This window comes from Oncorhynchus clarkii, chromosome 6, assembly GCF_045791955.1.
Source record: "Oncorhynchus clarkii lewisi isolate Uvic-CL-2024 chromosome 6, UVic_Ocla_1.0, whole genome shotgun sequence".
Taxonomy (NCBI): Eukaryota; Metazoa; Chordata; class Actinopteri; order Salmoniformes; family Salmonidae; genus Oncorhynchus; species Oncorhynchus clarkii.
The window spans coordinates 5,343,155-5,367,961 of record NC_092152.1 but is presented as its reverse complement, the minus strand read 5'-3'; the positions used below and the strand labels follow the sequence as shown (position 1 = coordinate 5,367,961).

General features: G+C 46.0%; 1 protein-coding gene across 1 annotated transcript in view; it reads right to left on the bottom strand.

The window, feature by feature from the left end:
• Window positions 1-15,048: 15,048 nt before the first annotated feature.
• Window positions 15,049-24,807, bottom strand: part of LOC139410565 (BMP2 inducible kinase) — a 67,172-nt gene continuing 57,413 nt past the window's right edge. Inside the window, exons 13-16 of the mRNA XM_071155856.1 lie at window positions 23,469-23,626; window positions 22,758-22,924; window positions 22,225-22,326; window positions 15,049-17,242 (exon numbers count right to left, since the gene is read on the bottom strand). Coding sequence (XP_071011957.1) covers window positions 15,696-17,242; window positions 22,225-22,326; window positions 22,758-22,924; window positions 23,469-23,626 — 1,974 coding nt within the window. The 3' untranslated portion in view covers window positions 15,049-15,695. The remainder of the gene's footprint in view (window positions 17,243-22,224; window positions 22,327-22,757; window positions 22,925-23,468; window positions 23,627-24,807) is intronic.

The window sequence follows — 24,807 nt, the reverse complement described above, 5'->3', positions numbered from 1 at the left end:
TCATTTGGCTAATTTTTTACTTCCATATTTCCAAGTCCTATTCTTGGAGGATGACATTTATTGGAATGACTGGAATTAGGTTAGACTTTTGGTTTTTACATGTAAAGATATAATAAATCATACGATTAAATTGTATGTAGTAGAAAGCGATGGGTTAGAAGAAGGCTACATATCCAACCCATAAAGTAAAATGTAACATCCATATATGACCAGTTATGTAAACTTTAACATTGATTTATCCTGCAATAGATGTCGTTCAATTTGGTAACATACATTTTTTTGTCTTCTTCTAATGCCTCTTAAAGGGAAAGTCATCTAAAAGTAACGGAATGTAATCAGATGACGTTACTGAGTTCGGGGGAAAATCCAAAAGTTACGTTACTGATTAAAACGTTGGACAGGTAACTAGTTAACGGTTTTTACATTTAGAAAGTAACCTACCCGACGCTGACCACCAAAACGAAACGATGAAACAGTAACGAGGAAGTGACGGCACAGTTTTAGATAGAACAAGCCGGTGACAATAATACAGGCCGATTATCAAAATGTATTCGCTGAGAGAGCAGGTCTTCAAGCAAAAACGGACTCGCCAGCTTTCGTTGTTATGTAACATGGACATGATCCAAATGATGACATTGTGTGAAGACGCACACCATGTGAGCACAAGCTGACATTCATTATTATTATTTATTTTTTTGACTGCAGTCACATCAATACTTATATATATATTTTAATGCCGTTATTTATCAAGCACACTTGGTGCGTATAATGATGTTTAGGCTAATGATGTTTTACACATTTTTACCGTGTGTTTTTCTGGTTGGTATTTTTTAAATATATATATATATATATATATAAGACAAAGTTGTTACTGTGTTCCAACACACATGCTTTCTCTGTCATAGTTGTAACAAAGGAACTCCCACGAATACAACTGTTTGAACACTCCATTTAAAAAATATATATATATTTTTTTACATATAGCCTACAGTAACAAACTAATTAAAACGCTATTGTTATTATTTTAAAATATATTTGTATTCTAATGTTAATCTAAGACCTTCATAAACACAGACAAATTATAATTTTGTTTTGCGATAACATATGAAATGTATGAATTCCACTGTTAGAATGATTGCTCATTAGCATGAAGGGGGATTGTAATAACAAATATAATTCAGAATTGTTTTTACATAATAACCATACACAATTTCAGTAGCACAGACAGGTGTCACGTGTCATAATTTATTTTATTTTTAAATATATAATATACATACACACACATTTGCGACTTTATCAATCAATTTGCTTGTTTATGGGTTGTTGTTGAGTGTATGTGTGTGTGTGTAAGGGTTGGATGTGTGTAGAGTCAGTGCAAACGGTCTCTAAGGGGAAGGTCTGTGCAGGGAGACAACCAGGTTAGCTGTTCAGCAGTCTGATGGCCTGGTGGCCTGGTGGTAGAAGCTGTCTTGGAGCCTATTGGTCCAAAACCTGACGCTCCGGGTACCAGATGGTAAGACAGTGAACAGCCCATGGGCTCGGTGAGGGCATGGTGCTCGTCCCTAATGATGTATTGGGCCGTCCGCATCACCCTCAGTAGAGCATTTGCGGTTGAACCAGGGAGGTCGGTCAAGATGCTCTCGATGGTGCAGCTGTAGAACTTCTTGAGGATCTTAGGGGCCCCATGCCAAAAAAAATTCAGTTGCCTGATGTTGAAGCGGCGCCGTCCATGTCAGGTCCTCTATGATGTGCACGAAGAGGAACTTAAAAAACTGTTTAGTAGGCTAAGCAAACTTCTACCCATGCAGACGTTATTTACCCTGCCGTACTTAACATTGCATGAAATCACACTTTAGGGACAGCTTGACATGTGAAGGGTTTTGTGTGCGATGTGTAGGAATGAATCTCTTCCTTCGGATCAGTTCTGTCTGAAATTTCCCAAGGACTCTAGGTTAATAGCGGAGACTGCTTTTTCTGTTCTGCAATTTTGACATGGATGGCCCATGGAGATAATTGAAATTCTCTTGATAAATTCATTATTCATAGAAAAATAAATACAATTTGAGTTTCATTTCATTTGCTGCTCTGTTACTGAAGGAAAACTATTTGGACTTTGATGTGTTGCCCAAAGCAAATCCGTCCGTTCCTTCCCTCTTTCCAGTTACCTCCCACTCACTCGTTTCTGTCCTGTGGGTGCTTTGCGGCGGTATGTCTGTCTCTCAGAATTTTTGGCGGTGGCACCAGTAAGCAGTTTCCCCCCCGCATATTGGAAGTGCTGGGTTATTGTGCCCCCAGAACGCAGCTGAAATCTGCTCCAGTCAGAACCAGATGGCTGCGTTCACAGAACGGTCCATCACTCCTGTTACCCACCATATGACATTCACACATAGGGGAGCCAGAACCATCTCCACTACTCCCCCATGCCTGCCAAGACTGGGGCGCCTCCACTTTGGGTGACTACTCAATCAGCCAAGTCCCCAAAGAGAAAAGGGCTTCAACAACAAAAAGAAAACAAAAATGTATTATTTTGAGTAGTATAACTCAAATACAATAAAAAGGCGAGTTTTGTGGAATGGGTTTAAGTGGAATGGAAAAAACTTTGCCAAATGTACAAGGTGTATATTCCAGAAAACCTAAATTATGCTCGTGTTTGTGTGGGCATATTTCTCGACGTGAAAATTAATTCACTGTGAAAACTGAAATTCCACCCAAATTGGCAAGCAAGTGTGTATCTGGATTTTGTTTGGTGCAGATGCCTTGAGAAAGTACACTTGTATTTTTAAGAAATCTTTTAATTTAATATATTTCTTAAAAAAAAAAAAAAATGTTTTTGAAAAACAAGAGAGGGTGGATTGGGATAAAGGGAAACGATGTGTCTCTGTGACAATTAAGTCATCTTCTTCTACTTTTCCACAGTGCTGGCGTCAGGTGTACTTTGTTTCAGTGCTAGCCGTGATCCTGGCAGTGTTCTTTACCCAGATCCACCCCACCCCTCACTAACTCAGTAAGCAGTGGCAGCAATTCCGCGTCATCTCCTGCAGCGTGGAGAGGATCCCCATGGGGATCCTGGCCTCATCCCCACTGTACATTGGAACTGGCGCTTCAGAACTGGGTACAAGTCTGGGTAACTTTCGACCAAAATCCCTTTTTTTTTTTATCCCCCTTCCAGACATCCCAGTTGAAGGATAAATTAAATTAGGAGGGAATCCTCTAGTTGGAGTCCTCCGACGTGGGTTTATTTTTTGGTCTACGTTAATAAAGCTTGAAGATACAGGCCCGGAAATGTAGACGGGAAGACTGAGGACAGGGGATACAGCAATAAAAAGTGAAACGGGGAATCAAACCGCCAAACTTCTGGGACACGTGTGTTCCGAGGGCGGCGGCAGTAACCAACCAGGTTTCTGGGAAAACCAGACATTCTTGGGAAAGTTACCGGTGGTTCATTGACCTCATTTAACGTGTGCTACTGCACTGCAGCTGAATTGTGTTATATTCCTCATGTTCTGGGGATGTGATCGTTGCCTTAGCCTTTGTCCTGTACGTCTCTAAGGTTCCCGAGTGCTACTTCCCAGGTTAAGCTGTTTGACTTAACCCCTTTCTCAATAAAACATTTTTTTTTCCCCCTTGAATTTCTTGCATCCCTCTCTCCTCACCTTCTTTAAATACATTTGGAGAAGGTGTGAGGGGACTTTTGGCAAGCGAGTAGACGGGATGCAAGGAAATCACAGAAAAACAAATTGAGATAGAGCCTAAAATTTCATTTTGGGTTCCCTCGTTGTCATGGTGATGAACCTGGTTTGGAGACCATACATTCTCGGTTTGTCTTTGTAAACCCATTCCCTATTACCATAAGTTCTGGTGTTCCCTCTCTCAGGTCAGTTGAACTACCTGGGCTCCAGCCACCAGGGGTAGCATGTTCTGTTGATTGTGAGGTTCGAATGGTGGCACCAGGCTGCCCTCTTCATCTAGTCCCACCGACACAGCTTCCCCTGCACAGACCTCATCGTACATACATAGGACTGTCAATGGTAGACTACCCACTAGGAATGCCGACACTACTCACATCACACCTACAGTAGGGGAATACTGCCAAGATGACACAGAGCATGCCTAGGACTGTTGCCCCAAAGAGGGACGCAGATAAACTTGAGATACCACTTCTAGGACTACCTAGAATACCTGCAGCACACCTAGGCCTGTCCAGCCCAGAATACCTGCAGCACACCTAGGACTGCCCAGTCCTGCACACCTAGGACTGCCCAGTCCTGCACACCTAGGACTGCCCAGTCCTGCACACCTAGGACTGCCCAGTCCTGCACACCTAGGACTGTCCAGTCCTGCACACCTAAGACTGTCCAGCCCTGCACACCTAGGACTGTCCAGCCCAGAACACCTAGGACTGCCCAGTCCTGCACACCTAGGACTGCCCAGTCCTGCACACCTAGGACTACCCAGTACTGCACACCTAGGACTACCCAGTATTGCACACCTAGGACTGCCCAGTCCAGGATACCTGCAGCACACCTAGGACTGACCAGTCCAGAATACCTGCAGCACAACTAGGACTGACCAGCCCAGAATACCTGCGGAACACCTAGGACTGTCCAGCCCAGGATACCTGCAGCACACCTAGGACAGTCCAGCCCAGAATACCTGCAGCACACTTAGGACTGACCAGCCCAGAATACCTGCAGCACACCTAGGACTGACCAGCCCAGAATACCTGCAGAACACATAGGACTGACCAACCCAGAATACCTGCAGCACACCTAGGACTGCCCAGCCCAGGATACCTGCAGCACACCTAGGACTGCCCAGCCCAGAATACCTGCGGAACACCTAGGACTGTCCAGCCCGGAACACCTAGGACTACCCAGCCCAGGATACCTGCGGAACACCTAGGACTGCCCAGTCCTGCACACCTAGGACTGCCCAGTATTGCACACCTAGGACTGCCCAGTATTGCACACCTAGGACTGCCCAGTCTTGCACACCTAGGACTGCCCAGTCCTGCACACATAGGACTGCCCAGTCCTGCACACATAGGACTGTCCAGTATTGCACACCTAGACCTGCCCATTCCTTTACACCTAGGACTGTCCAGCCCGGGACACCTAGGACTGCCCAGTATTGCACACCTAGGACTGCCCAGTCCTGCACACCTAGGACTGTCCAGTATTGCACACCTAGGACTGCCCAGTATTGCACACCTAGGACTGCCCAGTCCTGCACACCTAGGACTGCCCAGTCCTGCACACCTAGGACTGCCCAGTCCTGCACACCTAGGACTGCCCAGTCCTGCACACCTAGGACTGCCCAGTCTTGCACACCTAGGACTGCCCAGTCTTGCACACCTAGGACTGCCCAGTCTTGCACACCTAGGACTGCCCAGTCTTGCACACCTAGGACTGCCCAGTCTTGCACACCTAGGACTGCCCAGTATTGCACACCTAGGACTGCCCAGTATCGCACACCTAGGACTGCCCAGTCCTGCACACCTAGGACTGTCCAGTATTGCACACCTAGGACTACCTAGTCCTGCACACCTAGGACTGTCCAGCCCGGAACACCTAGGACTGCCCAGCCCGGAACACCTAGGACTGTCCAGTATTGCACACCTAGGACTGTCCAGCCCGGAACACCTAGGACTACCCAGTCCTGCACACCTAGGACTGTCCAGTATTGCACACCTAGGACTGTCCAGTCCAGGATACCTGCATCACACCTAGGACTGACCAGCCCAGAATACCTGCAGCACACCTACGACTGTCCAGCCCGGAACACCTAGGACTGCCCAGCCCAGGATACCTGCGGAGCACCTTGGACTGTCCAGAATACCTGCAGCACACCTAGGACTGTCCAGCCCAGAATACCTGCAGCACACCTAGGACTGACCAGCCCAGAATACCTGCAGAACACATAGGACTGACCAGCCCAGAATACCTGCAGCACACCTAGGACTGCCCAGCCCAGGATACCTGCAGCACACCTAGGACTGACCAGCCCAGAATACCTGCGGAGCACCTAGGACTGTCCAGAATACCTGCGGAACACCTGGGACTGTCCAGAATACCTGCAGCACACCTAGGACGGCCCAGCCCGGAACACCTAGGACTGCTCAGTCCTGCACACCTAGGACTGCCCAGTCCTGCACACCTAGGACTGCCCAGTCCTGCACACCTAGGACTGTCCAGCCCGGAACACCTAGGACTGTCCAGAATACCTGCGGAACACCTAGGACGGCCCATTCCAGAACACCTAGGGCTGCCCAGCCCAGAACACCTAGGACTGTCCAGAATACCTGCGGAACAGCTAGGACGGCCCAGCCCGGAACACCTAGGACTGTCCGGAATACCTGCGGAACAGCTAGGACGGCCCAGCCCGGAGCACCTAGGACTGCCCAGGCCAGAATACCTGCAGGACACCTAGGACTGTCCAGCATTAAGACTTCCTTTCACTGGAACTAAGGGGCCTAGTACGAACCATGAAAAACAGCCCCAGACCATGATTCCTTCTCCACCAAATTGTACAGTTGGCACAACGCAAATGGGGCAGGTAGCGTTCTCCTTGCATCCGCCAAAACCAGATTCATCTGTCGGAATGCCAGATGGTGAAGCATGATTAATCACTCCAGAGAACGTGTTTACACTGCTCCAGAGTCCAATGGCGGTGAACTTTACACCACTCCAGCTGACGCAAGGCATTGCGCATGGTGATTTTAGGCTTGTGTGCGTTCGGCCACAGAAAGCTCCCAACAAACTTTTATTGTGCTGACATTGCTTCCAAAGGCAGTTTGGAACTTGGTAGTGAGTGTTGAAACCGAGGACAGAGTATACTTATGCGCGAGGCGCTTCAGCACTCGGCTGTCCTGCTCTGTGAGCTTGTGTGGCCTACCACTTCGCGGCTGAGCCGTTGTTGCTCCTAGACGTTTCCACTTCACAATAACATCAGTGCCACGTTGAAAGTCACTGAATTCTACTGCCAATGTTTGTTTATGGAGATTGCATGGCTGTGTGCTCGATTTTAAACACCGGCCAGCAACAGGTGTGACTGTTTTTGAAAGCATGTCCACATATTTTTGTATAGACAGTACCAGTCAAAAGTTTGGACACATACTCATTCAACAGTTTTTCTTAGTTTTTACTATTTTCTACATGGTAGAATAATAGAGAAGACAACACTATGAAATAACATATGTAATCATGTAGTAACCAAAAAAATTGTTAAGCTAACCAAAATATATTTTATATTCTTCAAACACGCCACCCTTTTGCCTTGACAGCTTTACACAATCTTGACATTCTCTCAACCAGCTTCACCTGGAATGCTTTTCAGGTTCCCACATTTTCTGAGCACTTGTTGGCTGCTTTTCCTTCACTCTGTGGTCCAACTCATCCCAAACCATCTCAATTAAGGTGGAGCTCGGGTGATTGTGGAGGCCAGGTCATCTGATACAGCACTCCATCACTCTCCTTTGTCAAATAGCAACCAAGGGGTGTGTTGGGTCATTGTCCTGTTGAAAAACAAATGATAATCCTACTAAGAGCAAACCAGATGGGATGGCATATCGCCGCAGAATGCTGTGGTAGCCATGGTGGTTAATGTGCCTTGAATATTATTATTTTTATTTTTTTTAAACAACTGAGTGTCAACAGCAAAGCACCCCCACACCATCACACCTCTTCCATGCTTCACGGTGGGAAACACACATGCCGAGATCATCCGTTCACCTACTCTGCATCTCACAAAAACACAACGGTTGGAACCAAAAAAAGCACACCTGTTAATTGAAATGTATTCCAGGTACCTACCTCATGAAGCTGGTTGAGAGAATGCCATGATTGTGCAAAGTTGTTATCAAAGCAAAGGGTGGCTACTTTGAAGAATCTCAAATATAAAATATATGTTCATTTGTTTAACACTTTTTTTGGTTACTACATGATCCCATAGGTGTTATTTCATAGTTGACATCTTCACTATTTTTTTTTTTTTACAATGGAGACAGTAAAAGTAAAGAAAGACCCTTGAATGGGAAGGTGTGTTCAAACTTATACACACACAAACACGAGACGTGTGGCAGGGTCTACAGTCAATCACAAAAAGAAAACCAGTCGCGGACATTGATGTCTTGCTTCCAGACAAATTAGACAACTTCTTTGCTCGCTGAGGACAATGCAGTGCCACTGACACAGCCCCCTACTAAAGCCTGTGGGCTCTCCTTCACCGTGGCCAACTTGAGTAAAATATTTAAACGTGTTAAACACTCGCAGGGCTGCCGGCCCAGACGTGCATCCCTAGCCGTGTCCTCAGAGCATGCGCAGACCAGCTAGCTGGTGTGTTTATGGACATATTCAATCTCTCCCTATCCCAGTCTGCTGTCTCCTCATGCTTTAAGATGGCCAACATTGTTCCTGCTCCCAAGAAGGAAAAGGTGACTGAACTAAAGGACTATCTCCTGTAGCACTCACTTCTGTCATCATGAAGTGCTTTGAGAGTCAAGGATCATATCACCTCCACTCTACCTGTCAGCCTACACCCACTCCAATTTGCTAACCGCCCCAATAGGGCCACTGACGATGCAGTCACCATCACACTGCCCTATCCCATCTGGACAAGATGAATACCTATGTAAGAATGCTGTTCATTGACTACAGCTCAGCATTTAATACCATAGTACCCTCCAAACTCGTCATTAAGCTCGAGACCCTGGGTTTCGACCCCGCCCTGTGTAACTGGGTCCTGGACATTTGACGGGCCGCCCCCAGGTGGTGAGGGTAGGTAACAACATCTCTACCCCGCTGATCCTCAACACTGGGGCCCCACAAGGGTGCCTTCTCAGCCCTATCCTGTACTCCCTGTTCACCCATGACTGCGTGGCCATGCAGGCTTCCAACTCAATCATCAAGTTTGCAGAAGACACTACAGTGGTAGTGAGGGCCCACAGAGTATGGTGTCAGGAAAATAACCTCTTACTCAAACAAAACAATCCACATCGACAGGACAGTAGTGGAGAAGGTGGAAAGTTAAGATCCTCGGCATACACATGACGGACAAACTGAAATGGTCCACCCACACAGACAGTGTGGTGAAGAACGCGCAACAGCACCTCTTCAACCTCAGGAGGCTGAAGAAATTTGGCTTGTCACCTAAAACTTTTACAGATGCACAATCGAGAGCACCCTGTCGGGCTGTAACACCACCTGGTACGGAAACTGCACCGCCCTCAACTGCAAGGCTCTCCAGAGGGTAGTGAGGTCTGCACAACGCATCACTGGGGGCAAACTACCTGCACTCCAAGACACCTACAGCACCCGATGTCACAGGAAGGCCAAAAAGATCATCAAGGACAACAACCACCCGAGCCACTGCCTGTTCACCCCGCTATCATCCAGAAGGCGAGGTCAGTACAGGTGCATCAAAGCTGGGACCGAGAGACTGAAAAACAGCTTCTATCTCAAGGCCATCAGACTGTTATAAACAGCTGTCACTAACATAGAGGCCGCTGCTAACATACAGACTCAAATCTCTGGCCACTTTAATAAATGGACTTAATAAAAGGTATCACTAGTCATCTTAAATAACACCACTTTAATGTTTACATACCCTACATTACTCATCTCATATGTATATACTGTTCTATACCATCTACTGCATCTTGCCTTTGCCGTTCGGCCATCACTCATCCATATATTTATATGTACATATTCTTATTCATCCCTTACATATGTGTGTATATTTGTTGTGAATTTGTTAGATTACTTGTTAGATATTACTGCACTGTCGGAACTAGAAGCACAAGCATTTCGCTACACTCGCGTTAACATCTGCTAACCATGTGTATGTGACAAATAAAATGTGATTTGATTCGACTTCAGAGCCTTCGGAAAGTATTACGACCCCTTGACCCTTTCTAAAATAATTTTTTTTTAAATCCTCAATCTACACACAATACCCCATTATAACAAAGCAAAAACAGGTTTAGAAATGTTTGCCAATTTATTACAAATAGGAAAACGAGAAATACCTTATTTACATAAGTATTCAGACCCCAGACGCTATGAGACTCGAACTTGAGCTCAGGTGCATCCTGTTTCCATTGAGAATCCATGAGATGTTACTACAATTTGATTGGACATTTTATTTTTTTATTTCACCTTTATTTAACCAGGTAGGCTAGTTGAGAACACCTTTATTTAACCAGGTAGGCTAGTTGAGAACACCTTTATTTAACCAGGTAGGCTAGTTGAGAACACCTTTATTTAACCAGGTAGGCTAGTTGAGAACATGTTCTCATTTGCAACTGCGACCTGGCCAAGATAAGGCATAGCAGTGTGAACAGACAACACAGAGTTACACATGGAGTAAACAATTAACACAGTAGAAAAAAGGGGAGTCTATATATACATTGTGTGCAAAAGGCATGAGAAGGTAGGCGAATAATTACAATTATGCAGATTAACACTGGAGTGATAAATGATCAGATGGTTATGTACAGGTAGAGATATTGGTGTGCAAAAGAGCAGAAAAATAAATAAATAAAAACAGTATGGGGATGAGGTAGGTGAAAATGGGTGGGCTATTTACCAATAGACTATGTACAGCTGCAGCGATCGGTTAGCTGCTCAGATAGCAGATGTTTGAAGTTGGTGAGGGAGATAAAAGTCTCCCTCACATGATTTCACATGATTTGGGAAGGCACCCACCTGTCTATATAAAAGGTCCCACAGTTGACAGTGCATGTCAGAGCAAAAACCAAGTAATGAGGTTAAAGGAATTGTCCGTGGAGCTCCGAGACAGGATTCTCTCGAGGCACAGACTTGGGGAAGGGTAAAAAAAAATATTCCGCAGCATTGAAGGTACCGAAGAACACAGTGGCCTCCATCATTCTTAAATGTAAGAAGTTTGGAACTACCAAGATTCTACCTAGAGCTGGCAGCTAGGCAAAACTGAGCAATCCCCGGGAGGCCGGTCAGGGAGGTGACCAAGAACCCAATGGTCACTGACAGAGCTCCATACTTTCACTGTGGAGATGGGAGAACCTTCCAGAAGGACAACCATGTTTGCAGCACTCCACCAATCAGGCCTTTATGGTAGAGTGGTCAGACAGAAGCCACTCCTCAGTAAAAGGCACATGACAGCCCGCTTGGAGTTTCCCAAAAGGCACCAAGAGACGAAGACCGTGAGAAACAAGATTCTCTGGTCTGATGAAACCAAGATTGAACTCTTTGGCCTGAATGCCAATAATCACTTTTGGAGGAAACCTGGCACCAACCCTATGGTGAAGCATGTTGGTGGCAGCATCATGCTGTGGGGATGTTTTTCAGCGGCAGAGACTGGGAGACTAGTGAAGCATGGTGATGGCAGCATCATGCTGTGGGGATGTTTTTCAGCGGCTGGGACTGGGAGACTAGTCAGGATTGAGGGAAAAAAATGAACAGAGCAAAATACAGAGATCCTTGATGAAAACCTGCTCCAGAGCACCCAGGACCTCAGACTGGGGCGAAGGTTCACCTTCCAACAGGACAACGACCTTTAGCACCCAGGACCTCAGACTGGGGTGAAGGTTCACCTTCCAACAGCACAACGACCCTAAGCACCCAGGACCTCAGACTGGGGCGAAGGTTCACCTTCCAACAGGACAATGACCCTAAGCACTCAGGACCTCAGACTGGGGTGAAGGTACACCTTCCAACAGCACAACGACCCTAAGCACTCAGGACCTCAGACTGGGGTGAAGGTTCATCTTCCAACAGGAGAACGACCCTAAGCACTCAGGACCTCAGACTGGGGCGAAGGTTCACCTTCTAACAGCACAACGACCCTAAGCACTCAGGACCTCAGACTGGGGTGAAGGTTCACCTCCCAACAGCACAACGACCCTAAGCACTCAGGACCCTTAGACTGGGGCGAAGGTTCACCTTCCAACAGGACAACGACCCTAAGCACTCAGGACCCTTAGACTGGGGCGAAGGTTCACCTTCCAACAGCACAACGACCCTAAGCACTCAGGACCTCAGACTGGGGCGAAGGTTCACCTTCCAACAGGACAACGACCCTAAGCACACAGCCAAGTCTACGCAGTAAAGTCTCTAAATGTACTTGACAGGCCCGCACTGTCTTGGTGTGTTCGGACCATGATAGTTTGTTGGTCACACCAAGGAACTTGAAGCTCTCGACCCGCTCCACTTCACCCCCGTCGTTGTGAATGGGGGTGTGTTAGGCCCTCCTTTTCCTGTAGTCCACGATCATCTCCTTTGTCTTGCTCATGTTGGGGGAGAGGTTGTTGTCCTAGTGCCACACTGCCAGGTCTCTGACCACCTCCACATAGGCTGTCTAATCATTGGTAATCAGGCCTATCACCATTGTGTTGTCAGCAAACTTGTGTGGGAATACAGTTGTGGGGAAACACGGAGTACAGTAGGGGACTAAGCACGCAGGGGCCCCCGTGTTGAGGATCAGCGTGGCAGATGTGTTGTTACCTACCCTTACTACCTGGGGGCAGCCCGTCAGGAAGTCCAGGATCCAGTTGCAGAGGGAGGTGTTTAGTCCTAGGGTCCTTAGCTTAATGATGAGCTTTGTGGGCACTATGTGGTTGAACGCTGAGCTGTAGTCAATGAACAGCATTCCCACATAGGTGTTCCTTTTGTCCAGGTGTGAAAGGGCAGTGTGGAGTGTGATTGAGATTGCATCATCTGTGGATCTGTTGGGGTGGTCTAGGGTTTCTGGCATGACAGTGTTGATGACCAGCCTTTCAAAGCACTCCATGGCTATCAATGTGAGTGCTACTTGGCGGTAGTCATTTAGGAAGGTTACCTTTACTTTCTTAGGCACATGTACTATGGTGGTCTGCTTGAAACATGTTGGTATTACAGACTCAGGCAGGGATAGGTTGAACATGTCAGTGAAGACACTTGCCAGATGGTCAGCACATGCTCGGAGTACACGTCCTGGTAATCCGTATGGCCCTGCGGCCTTGGGAATGTTGACCTGTTTAAAAGGTCTTGTTCACATCAGCTTACAGAGAGTGATCACACAGTTGTCCGGAACAGCTGGTGCTCTCATGCATGCTTCAGTGTTGCTTGCATCGAAGCGAGTATAAAAAGACATTTAGCTCATCTGGTAGGCTTGTGTTACTGGGCAGCTCACGGCTGGGTTTTCTTTTGTTGTCCGTAATTGTTTGCAAGCCCTGCCACATTTGATGAGCGTCAGAGCCAGTGTAGTAGGATACAATCTTAGTCCTGTATTGTCACTTTGCCTGTTTGATAGTTTGTCTGAGGGTATAGTATATCTCTTCATAAGCCTCCGGATTTGTGTCCCGCTCCTTGAAAGCGGCAGCTCTAGCCTTTAGCTTGGTGCGGATGTTGCCTGTAATCCATGGCTTCTGGTTGGGATATGTACGGTCACTGTGGGGGATGATGTCGGCGATGCACATACTCAATGCCATTGGAGGAATCCCGGAACATATTCCAGTCTGTGCTAGCAACAGTCCTCTAGCATTGCATCTGTGTCATCTGTCCACTTCCGGATCACTGATATGTCCTGCTTATTTTTTTTTTTGTAAGCAGGAATCAGGATGAAATTATGGTCAGATATTACAAAATGGAGGGCGAGCTTTGTATGCGTCTCTGCGTGTGGAGTGAAGGTGGTCTAGAGTTTTAGCGCCCCCTGTATTTCCCTTTCTTCATGCGAATGAAGGGGATTTGGGCCTCGTCTGGGAGCAACATTATCTCCTTCCTGTCAGACTCATTAAAGAAAAAAAAAAAAAAGAGATCCAGGTGGAGATGAGTAAATCGGAGATGTCCAATGTCCAGAAGCTCTTTTCAGTCATGAGAGACAGTAGCATCAACATTATGTACAATTAATAAGTTAAAAACAAATAAACACAAAATTGAACAATTGGTCAGGAGTAAAACTGCACCCCTCCGACACCATTCTTTTTTTTTTTTTTTTACATGTGGACTTTTATTGCTCATGAGTTATGAATAAAAAAATCAATATAGCTAGCAGAGGGCTCAAAAAAAATGTGCTTTACATGACTTTTCCAAGGACGACAACGCACATTTAAATCAAACTTGTTTATTGCATTATTGGACAGCAGTATAGCATGATAAACACAAAACAAGATTAACCTTAAATAAAAATGGAACATGAACATGTTAAACCACAGGGTTCCATAGGCTAGGTGATTAAGGCAGCTACGAGCTTTTTTCAGTCAAAGTTAATGTGCCAAAGGTTGGTACATATCGTCACTGTCTGAGAATCATCTCATCTCCTAAACAAACTTTTCAGGAAATTCAAAAAAAAAAAAAAATATTTTTTAATCCATATTTTTCTGCTTAATGAACATACAATTATGCAACTTCTAAAGCCATTTTGAATAGCTTCTTGATCAGAGTCATGAAATGTTCAGAGTAGATTGAGCGTTACTGCTTTCAATAGAATGAAAACATATAATAATAATAATAATAGTGTTACGGGGTTATCAGACAGCGACATATTTGTCCTTTCTGTAGCCTCAGATTCATAACTAGCCAATGGAAGAGTCGACGCTGAAAGTGCATTAATTTAAACAATTTGGACACATTCTAATTAGACTACAAGTAAATGGTAGGAGATTTGGCTTATGGTTTATGTTACCAAAGACAGAAGACTGTCTCAAGAGGTGGAAGTAGTCAGATATATTATATTCAATATCGCCATGTAGGAAAAATGGGTTGTGTTTTTCCCCTTATTCAAAAAATGATAATGATTTTTATTTTTTATTGTTTTGAGGTAAAAGATCACATTAAAACAGTACTTATTGACAAGTTCAAAGTCTGGAATTAAACCTAAAAATGAAAAATCCTAAATAATAAAAAAAAGAGTCATCTTTAAAAAGAAATTAAACAAACCCGAATCCCTTTCATTCTAGTGAATATATTGCAATGAAAAAATCCAAACAAACTAAATTAGCTGTTATCTACTACTGTAAGTAGACTAAATGGAAGAAAAAAAAAATATATATATATATAATTTATAGAAATAAAAGGGTCTAAGAAATGACAAAGTGATAAAGGCTCTGAAACAAATCACTCCGTTGACACAAAAGGCAATGTTAACCATTTGGCTAATGAAATGGCTTCCGAGGTACTGTGCAGCAAGGCGGAGTCATGTTTATAAGGCTTTATGGTGCTAAATTAAATCTTATTGGTAGATCATGGAGGCCACAATCTTTACAAAAAAAAAAAAAAAGTGTTGTTTTTGCAGCAACTCAAGCGATCTGAAAACTGAGCAATCTTGTTGTTTGACACAGTATGATCTTGAGTGAAACCAAAAATCGATCTCCATGTCTCAGACACGTATTGCGACGCAGCATAAAAGGCTTGTCAGCTAACAGGTACAGGCGAAGGAAATTCATACAGAACCTGAAATAAAATTCAGCCACAGGTTTATGTTGGTTTTGTTAATCCCAAAGTCCAGGTGTTCATGTATTAAAATATCCTTTAGGGTGGGGGGGGAGCATTGGAAACACATTAGCGCAGTTGCCGATTGCGGTTACATTTGGCTGGAAATAGAATCAACTACCACACCACCAAGCTAGTTGACATCCCTTGGAAGGGAATATCTCCCCGGGACTCAATAGGCTTGGTGTAACACAGCAGTGTGTGTGATTGAGAAAGACGAGAGTGTGTGTGGCGGGAAGACTAGCAAGACATTCACTGTTTGGAGGGGAACGGTGCAGCCCCGAAAGGATCCAGCTCTACTGGCTGTGACGGCTGTTGTTCAGGCCCAGGGTGCTCCACCAGTTCTGTGAAGGGTACCGCTCCAAAGTCATCCATGATGTTCCCATCCCCAAACGCATCATGGAGGGAGCTAGTCCGAGGCCTGCCATTGGCCGAATCCATGTCTGCCTTGCTGTCCCCCAGAAGACCTTGGTACTGGTTAAGTCGGCTGCCATCCTGAGGACCAAAGGGATTGGCTCCGAAGGGGTCGACCTCATGAGGAAGGCTAGGCAGGGAAGCCCCTTTGTCTTTGTCGGTGTCTGCTATCGTTACGCCGCCGACGCCGATGTTCTCCTTGGAGTCTGAGGTGCTGAGGAACTCGTTGGAGCTCTGGGAGTCCCTCCTGCCGACCTTCTTGTGCCGGCGGACGCGCTCGGGGGTTCGGAAGCTGGGCTTGTTGTTCTTGCGACCGCCAGTGGGTGTGCCGTGGTGGCGCTTGCCATTGCTGCCACCGCTGGTGCCACCAGAGAACTTCCTCTGACGTGAGGACAACTTCTGGAGGCTACGCTGCTTCAGCCTCTGCTGCTGGGGGCTGAGAGAATTCTCGAAGGCTGGACGGAAGATGTCCTCGGCACTCCTGGAGGTGGTTGGTGGCAGACCCGTGGGGCCGGGCTGGAAGGGAGAGAAGCCGAACGGGTCGATGCTTTCAGGGGACACCGGCGGAGTCCGACCCATAGAGAAGTCGCTGCTTCCAGTCTTGCCAGATTTGGAGAGGTTCCGGCTGAACGGAGCCTTAGTGAAGACGTCTAACTCGTCCACGGTCTGGCTGGGCTGGTTGACTATGGCCTCCTGGCTCACCTGTCTGAAGGGAGCCGCGGAGAAGATGTCTGCTGTTGGAGCTGCCGCTGGAGGAAAGAAGGGCACAGCACCAAACACATCCTCACCAAACACGTCCACAATGCCACCGACACAAGGGGAAGCTCTAACAGCCACCACACCAGGTGAATCGGGAGGTGTAATCGTGATTAGTGTGTCTTCTGACTCCAATCTCGGACTTCCCTCATGGGTGGCAGTAGCCACTCCTCCTTTTAGCTTCCTAGTAAGTCCTTCCTTAACCTTCCTGGGTTCATAGTCTGAGTCGGAGCTGTGTTTGTCGTACTCTTCCTCAGCCTCTGAGTCCATCAGCAGAGGCCTATGTCCCAGCATCTCCGTTTCCTCCAAATCTTCCAGTTCGTTGAAGAACTCTCTGTGCTCGTTGTTCAGACCTTCGTCGTCCTCCGGGTCGTCTTCCTCCTCGCTGCTCTTAGGGGAAGGAGGATCTGACTCAAAGTCACTGTCTGATTCGTCACCACCTGGTTTGCGAGTCGTTTGTGAACCGCCAATAGGAGAGGTTCTCCTCCTACTTGGTTTGTGCTCCTTTGCCACCGAAGGTTGCAGCACTTCCTCAAGGGCTGGCTGGCCCACAGGAACAGGTACGGGGGCACCGACTGGGTTACTGAGCTCTTCAATAGGCTGATCAGTTATCACCACCACACTAGAACCTGTTGGATTGAAGCAGACAAGAGAATGTTGTTAAAAGTAAATTATCGGTACCAAGAAGCCTATACACCTATTCAATGTCAGTAACCAAATATTGCAAAAGTAGTCATCACCCTTGGTGTTTTTCCTATTTTGTTGCATTACAACCTGTAATTGAAATGGATTTTTATTTGGATTTCATGTAATGGACATACACAAAATAGTCCAAAAAAATGGTTTCAAGAAATTTAAAAATAAAAAAAGGTGGTGTGTGTATTCACCCCCTTCGCTATGAAGCCCCTAAATAAGATCTGGTGCCACCAATTACCTTCAGAAGTCACATCATTAGTTCAATAACGTCCACCGGTGTGCAATCTAAGTGTCACATGATCTCAGTATATACACACACACACACACACCTGTTCTGAAAGGCCCCAGAGTCTGCAACACCACCAAGCAAGCGGCACCATGAAAACCAAGGAACTCTCCAAACAGGTCAGGGACAAAGTTGTGGAGAAGTACAGATCAGGGTTGGGTTATAAAAAATCTGAAACTTTGAATATTCCACAGAGCACCATTAAATATATTATTATTAAAAAATGGAAAGAATATGGCCCCACAACAAACCCGCCCACAAACTCACAGACCAGGCAAAGAGGGCATTAATCAGAGAGGCAAAAGATAACCCTGAAGGAGCTGCAAAGCTCCACAGCATAAATTGGAGTATCTGCCCATAAGACCACTTTAAGCCATAACACTCCACAGAGCTGGGCTTTACAGAAGAGTGGCCAGAAAAAAGCCACTGCTTCAAGAAAAAAATTTGCAAACACATTTGGTGTTTGCCAAAAGGCATATGGGAGACTCCCCAAACATTTGGAAAGTGGTACTCTGGTCAGATGAGACTAAAACAGAGCTTTTTGGCCATCAAGGAAAACACTGTCTGGCACAAACCCAACACCTCTCATCACCCCGAGAACGCATATCCCCACATTGAAGCATGGTGGTGGCAGCATCATGCTGTGGGTATGTTTTTCATTGGCAGGGAAACTGGTCGGAATTGAAGGAATGATGGCGCTAAATACAGGGAAATTATTGAGGGAAACCTGTTTCAGTCTTCCAGAGATTTAAGACTGGGACGGAGGTTCACCTTCCAGCAGGACAATGACCCTAAGCATACTGGTAAAGCAACACTCGAGTGGTTTAAGGGGACACATTTAAATGTCTTGGAATGGCCTAGTCAAAGCCCAGACCTCAATCCAATTGAGAATCTGTGGCATGACTTAAAGACTGCTGTACACCAGCAGAACCCATCCAACTTGAAGGAGCTGGAGAAGTTTTGCCTTGAAGAATGGGCAAAAATCCCAGTGGCTAGATGTGCAAAGCTTATAAAGACATACCTCAAGAGACTTGCACCTGTAATTTGCTCTACAAAGTATTGACTTCGGGGGGGGAATAGTTATACACACAAGATGTTTGTCTTATTCTTGTTTTTTTTTCACAATTAAAAATATTTTGCATCTTCAAAGTGTAAATTGTGTAAATCAAATGATACAATCCCAGAAAAATATAAGTCAGGCAACAAAATAGAAATTGGGGATTGACTTTCGCAAGTCACTAAACTCAGTATATTGTCTACGTTTTCTGTAACATTATTTTGTGGATGTAAGATACATTTGGAAAAAATTGAATTGTTCATAACAGTTTATGTCAATTGACTGATTTCCTTATATGAACTGTAACTCGTTGAAATTGTTGCATTTTGGGCTTTCCGGGTGGCGCTAAGGCACTGCATCGCAGTGCTAGCTGTGCCACCAGAGATTCTGGTTTTGAGCCCAGGCTGTCGCAGCCGGCCGCGACTGGGAGGCCCATGGGGCGGAGCACAAAAGGCCCAGCGTCATAAAGTGTTCAGAACTGAATTTATAAACAATACAAATTCCTAAACGAAGGTAAAGACTTGGTGATTTACATTGCGACTCCAGGCCTGCTGTTGTAAGAGCTAGCAGGGGAGGCACTCCCCAGGCCTAGCGCAGTAGCAGAAGACAGATGTAGAGCATGTCGAACTCTTCAAACCAACATTACCACACACATATTAGGTGTAGTTTAACGATAGCAAGGTGGAAAAGGTCGTAGAATTAAACAAACACTGGTACAGAGATGAATTGGTGGCATTACTAAACTAGCCAACCACAGAAGGAAAAAATGACAATGAACTTAGCAACATTAAAGTGGTCAAGTCCTCTCAAAAAGTTTGGTTGTTCCTTAGCTCAGTTATACCTTAAACTACTAAGTCATGCTAGGTTAATGCCACATAGGACACACATTTCGGTGTGTCAGACTTCAATTGCAATAAGTTATTACAATCACTTAACGGAAGTCATTCTGGGATTTGCATCGTCATACTCTTTAAGTACTCTCATCCACACTGTGGGTATTAACAGATTCATTCTGGCATAAGGGGGCACAGTTGACTATTATATTATGAAACAGAAATGTGCATTTATCTAACATAAAAATACATGTATAATCTTAAAATAAAATAACCTACTTGACCAAAACTGTTGTAAGAGCTAGCAGGGGAGGACTCTCCCAGGCCTAGCCCCCGAGGGGAGACACTCCCAGGCCTAGCCCCCGAGGGGAGATACTCCCAGGCCTAGCCCCCGAGGGGAGACACTCCCAGGCCTAGCCCCCGAGGGGAGACACTCTCCATCTAAGACTCGAACATCTCATCCCAAAATCATGGGCATTAATATGGAGTCGTATAAATAACAGCCTCCACTCTTCTGGGAAGGATTTCCTCTAGATGTTGGAACATTGCTGCTATAACAGCCTCCACTCTTCTGGGAAGGCTTTCCTCTAGATGTTGGAACATTGCTGCTATAACAGCCTCCACTCTTCTGGGAAGGCTTTCCACTAGATGTTAGAACATTGCTGCTATAACAGCCTCCACTCTTCTGGGAAGGCTTTCCACTAGATGTTGGAACGTTGCTGCTGTAACAGCCTCCTCTCTTCTGGGAAGGATTTCCACAAGATGTTGGAACGTTGCTGCGGGGACTTGCTTCCATTCAGCCACAAGAACATAATTTAGGCACTGATGTTGGGCGATTAGGCCTGGCTCGCAGTCGGCGTTCCAATTCATCCCAAAGGTGTTCGATGGGGTTTAGTTCAGAGTTCTGTGCAGGCCAATCAAGTTCTTCCACACACGACAAACCATTTCTGTATGGACCTCGCTTTGTGCTCGAGGGTCATTGTCATGCTGAAACAGGAAAGAGCCTTCCCCAAAAAGTTGCCACAAAGTTGGAAGCACAGAATCGTTTAGAAAGTCATTGTATGCTGTAGCATTAAGATCTCCCTTCACTGGAACTAAGGGGCCTGAACCATGAAACAGCCCCAGGCCATTATTCCTCCTCCACCAAACTTTACAGTTGGCACTATGCATTGGGGCAGGTAGCGTCCTCCTGGCATCCGCCAAACCCAGATTCGTCCGTCGGCCTGCCAGATGGTGAAGTGATTCATCACTCCAGAAAACGCGTTTCCACTGCTACAGAGTCCAGAAGCGGTGAGCTTCACACCCCTCCAGCCGACGCTTAGCATTGTGCATGGTGATCTTAGGCTTGTGTGCGGCTGCTGGGCCATGGAAACTCATTTCATGAAGCTCCCGACAAACAGTTATTGTGCTGATGTTGCTTCCAGAGGCAGTTTGGAACTCTGTAGTGAGCGTTGTAACCGAGGACAGACAATTTTTTACACGCTCCAGCACTCAGCGGTCCCGTTCTGTGAGCTTGTGTGGCCTACCACTTCATGGCTGAGCCATTTTTGCTCCTAGACGTTTCCACTTTACAATAAAAGCACTTAAGAGTTGATCGGGGGCAGCTCTAGCAGGGCAGAAATTGGACGAACTGACCTGATGGAACGGTGGCATGACGGTGCCACGTTGAAAGTCACTGAGCTCTTCAGTATACTGCCAATGATTGTCTATGGAGATTGCATGGCTGTGTGCTCAATTTTATACACCAGTCAGCAACAGGTGTGGATGAAATAGCCAAATCCACTCACTTTTATTTATATATATATATATATATAAATAAAAGTATCTTAAATAACTAATCTAGATTGTTTGTTAGAATGACTCATAACCAATTCACATTTACAGAACAGGAAGTGACTCCATAAAAGGTCTTTCCACTTCCACCAAACAAAATGTAGCTGTCCGTAGCTAATGAAGAGAAATACTCGCACGATAAAAATACCTCTTACCATACTATTAGGAGAAACATCGTGTAACATTCTACCGATCATTATTCAGAGATATTTTAGTTATACAATTCATTTTTTTTTGGGGGGGGGGGTTGGGCTGTAGCTAGAATACACCTCTGTAGTAAAAGTCCAACCACAAAATAATAAAACACATTTGAGGCAAATCTCCTTAATTAACAGGGCTTTTGAGACTGAAGGCCACTGAAAACTATATCAACATGGCGAGTTTCAAATGAGTTTAATAAATAATAAATATAATTACAAAATGTCAACAACAACAAAAAATATATATCAACGGTCACACATTTAGCAGTTCTCACTGCTAGTTTGTGACAACAACAAAAAACATCACTACTTTTACCATCCTCTTCATCAACAAGATGTGTTACACACCAACTGTCCGGCTCTAACTTGCTAACAATTATATATTCCATCTGACCATTGAAATCCTCTGTTGTTGCAGCAAAAGACTGCAGTTACGCAACACGGCCTGTATTCACAAAGCATCTAAGACTAGGTTGTGCTGATCTAGGACCAGTTTTGCCTTTTAGATCATAATGAATAATCCTTTATTGTCGGGGGGGGGGGGGAAGAGGTGTGTGAACCTGATCTTAGATCAGCACTGCTGCTCAGATTTCACAACCTCTTGGGTTTATTAGGGTGTATGTGGGACAGAACAGTGTGGTTTGGACTACAGAAGAGAGGGTACCCCAATACTAAGGTGTTGGAGCAGGACAGGAAGGGGACTTGCCTGCACTAGACAGGAAGGGGGAGGAGCCAAACAGGTCTTCAGGGGTGATTGGCTGCAGCGGTCGGTCTGCCTCCTGGCTACTGGTTCTCTCCAGAGGTTTACCTGTTAAGACAGAGAGGGGAGAGAGAGGTGGCCGTTAGAGAGGGGAGAGAGAGGTGGCCGTTAGAGAGGGGAGAGAGAGGTGGCCGTTAGAGAGGGGAGAGAGAGGTGGCCGTTAGAGAGGGGAGAGAGAGGTGGCCGTTAGAGAGGGGAGAGAGAGGTGGCCGTTAGAGAGGGGAGAGAGAGGTGGCCGTTAGAGAGGGGAGAGAGAGGTGGCCGTTAGAGAGGGGAGAGAGAGGTGGCCGTTAGAGAGGGGAGAGAGAGGTGGCCGTTAGAGAGGGGAGAGAGAGGTGGCCGTTAGAGAGGGGAGAGAGAGGTGGCCGTTAGAGAGGGGAGAGAGAGGTGGCCGTTACTAGTTGAAGATCTATCTCAAAAAAATAGTAGATGGAATAGTAGAGGTAGGGGGGGGGGAAGGTAAAAGTCGGGACACTTGCTTGCTCTGAGGAGGTCGAACTCTCGGTCCAGCAGCTCCTCCTCCGTCAGTTTGGAGAAGTTGTCCTCTCCGAAGGGGTTCCATCGGGACATGTCAGGAGGGTGGCTCTGGGGGGTGACCATGCTCTGGGGAGGAGGGGTGGTCACCTTGAAGTCCACCAGAGGGCTTCTACTGGGGTACAAGGGGCAGGGAGGAGAGAGAGAGAGAGGGGCAGGGAGGAGAGAGAGAGAGAGAGGCAGGAGAGAGAGAGAGAGAGAGAGAGAGAGAGAGAGAGAGAGAGAGAGAGAGAGAGAGAGAGAGAGACAGGAGAGAGAGAGAGAGAGAGAGAGAGAGAGAGAGAGAGAGAGAGAGAGAGAGAGAGAGAGAGACAGGAGAGAGAGAGAGAGAGAGAGAGAGAGAGAGAGAGAGAGAGAGAGAGAGAGAGAGAGAGAGAGAGAGAGAGAGAGAGAGAGAGAGAGAGAGAGAGAGAGAGAGAGAGAGAGAGAGAGAGAGAGAGAGAGAGAGAGAGAGAGAGAGAGAGAGAGAGAGAGAGGGAACAAGGGAAGAGGGACAGAGAGAGAGAGTGAGAGAGAGCGAAAGGGAGGAGGGAGAGAGCGGGATAGAGCGAGAGAGCGAGAGCGAGAATTACTTGTGGTGTCTGTTACTAACCGACACATTACATAGATATTGCAGTAAAAACCCAGTGGAGGTTAAGTAGGTCGAGGGATGTTACCTGGTGCTAGTGGCTGGAGGCTCCACGGGGGACATAGTCCCAGGCACAGGCCCAGCAGGGTTATAGGAGCCCGGAGGAAGCTGACACTCCAGAGGATAGGGCTGCTGGGTGGGGTGTTGATGCTGTTGCTGTGCAAAAGCCCGTTGGTACTGGTGCATCTGCCAGGGAGAAGGGAAGGCGGTAACTAACGGTGACAGACGATCATAGACACATTTCATTTGATCAATAGGAGTCTAAATCAAAATGGGAGAACTACCACTGGGAGGTATCAGCAGCAAAATGGTTTTTAGATACTTTAATTAAAAAGTTGAAAAACTGCAAGTGATTGACCTGGAATACGCAATGTTGTTGTTGTGGAATGCAACGACACAGTTAACAGGGCAGGGGGCCAAGATAGTAAACGGTTTCGTGACATGTCCAAGATGCCCTTAAAAAAAAAACAGCACAGAAACAAGACTCTCTGCCAAGATTTCCAAGTGCAAAACAGAAGTGTTACTTCATAGTAAACTTCACACCCCCCAAAATCCTGTTGAGTTACCCTCTGTGGCCAAACACCAGCCCTCCACAAACATACTTGTTAAGACAGAGGTACTTTTAGCTTGTTTTCCACTCATCGGTTACCATCGGTTACCATCGGTTACCATCGGTTACCATCTGCTTCATTTCAGCAGGAATCTGCTCCGTCCACACAGTCAAGAGAGGGTGAACTCCACTGTGTGTGTATGTATGTATGTATGTGTGTGTGTGTGTGTCGCCGTGCTCAATGAAATTATACCAATACCAGGCTGTGTTTGTCTGTTATACTGACCACTGAGTGTTTAAGAAACATTAGAAAATATGTTATTTATATATAAATGTTGGAGCATACTAACCCACGAGGGTGACTGAAAGATGGACGAGGTTCACACTCCAGTCCAGTCGGGGGCAGTAATGCATCTTGCGTGATGTATCGTTGTGTTCTCTACCTTCGTGCCCTTTGTGCTGTTGTCTGTGGCCATTAATGGTTGTACCCGGTTTTGTGTTGCTACAATGTTGTTGCTATGTAGTGTTGTTACCATGCTGTGTTGTCGTAGGTCTCTATGTAGTGTTGTTACCATGCTGTGTTGTTGTAGGTCTCTCTCTATGTAGTGTTGCTACCATGCTGTGTTGTTGTAGGTCTCTATGTAGTGTTGTTACAGGTCTCTCTCTATGTAGTGTTGTTACCATGCTGTGTTGTTGTAGGTCTCTCTCTATGTAGTGTTGCTACCATGCTGTGTTGTCGTAGGTCTCTATGTAGTGTTGTTACCATGCTGTGTTGTTGTAGGTCTCTATGTAGTGTTGTTACCATGCTGTGTTGTTG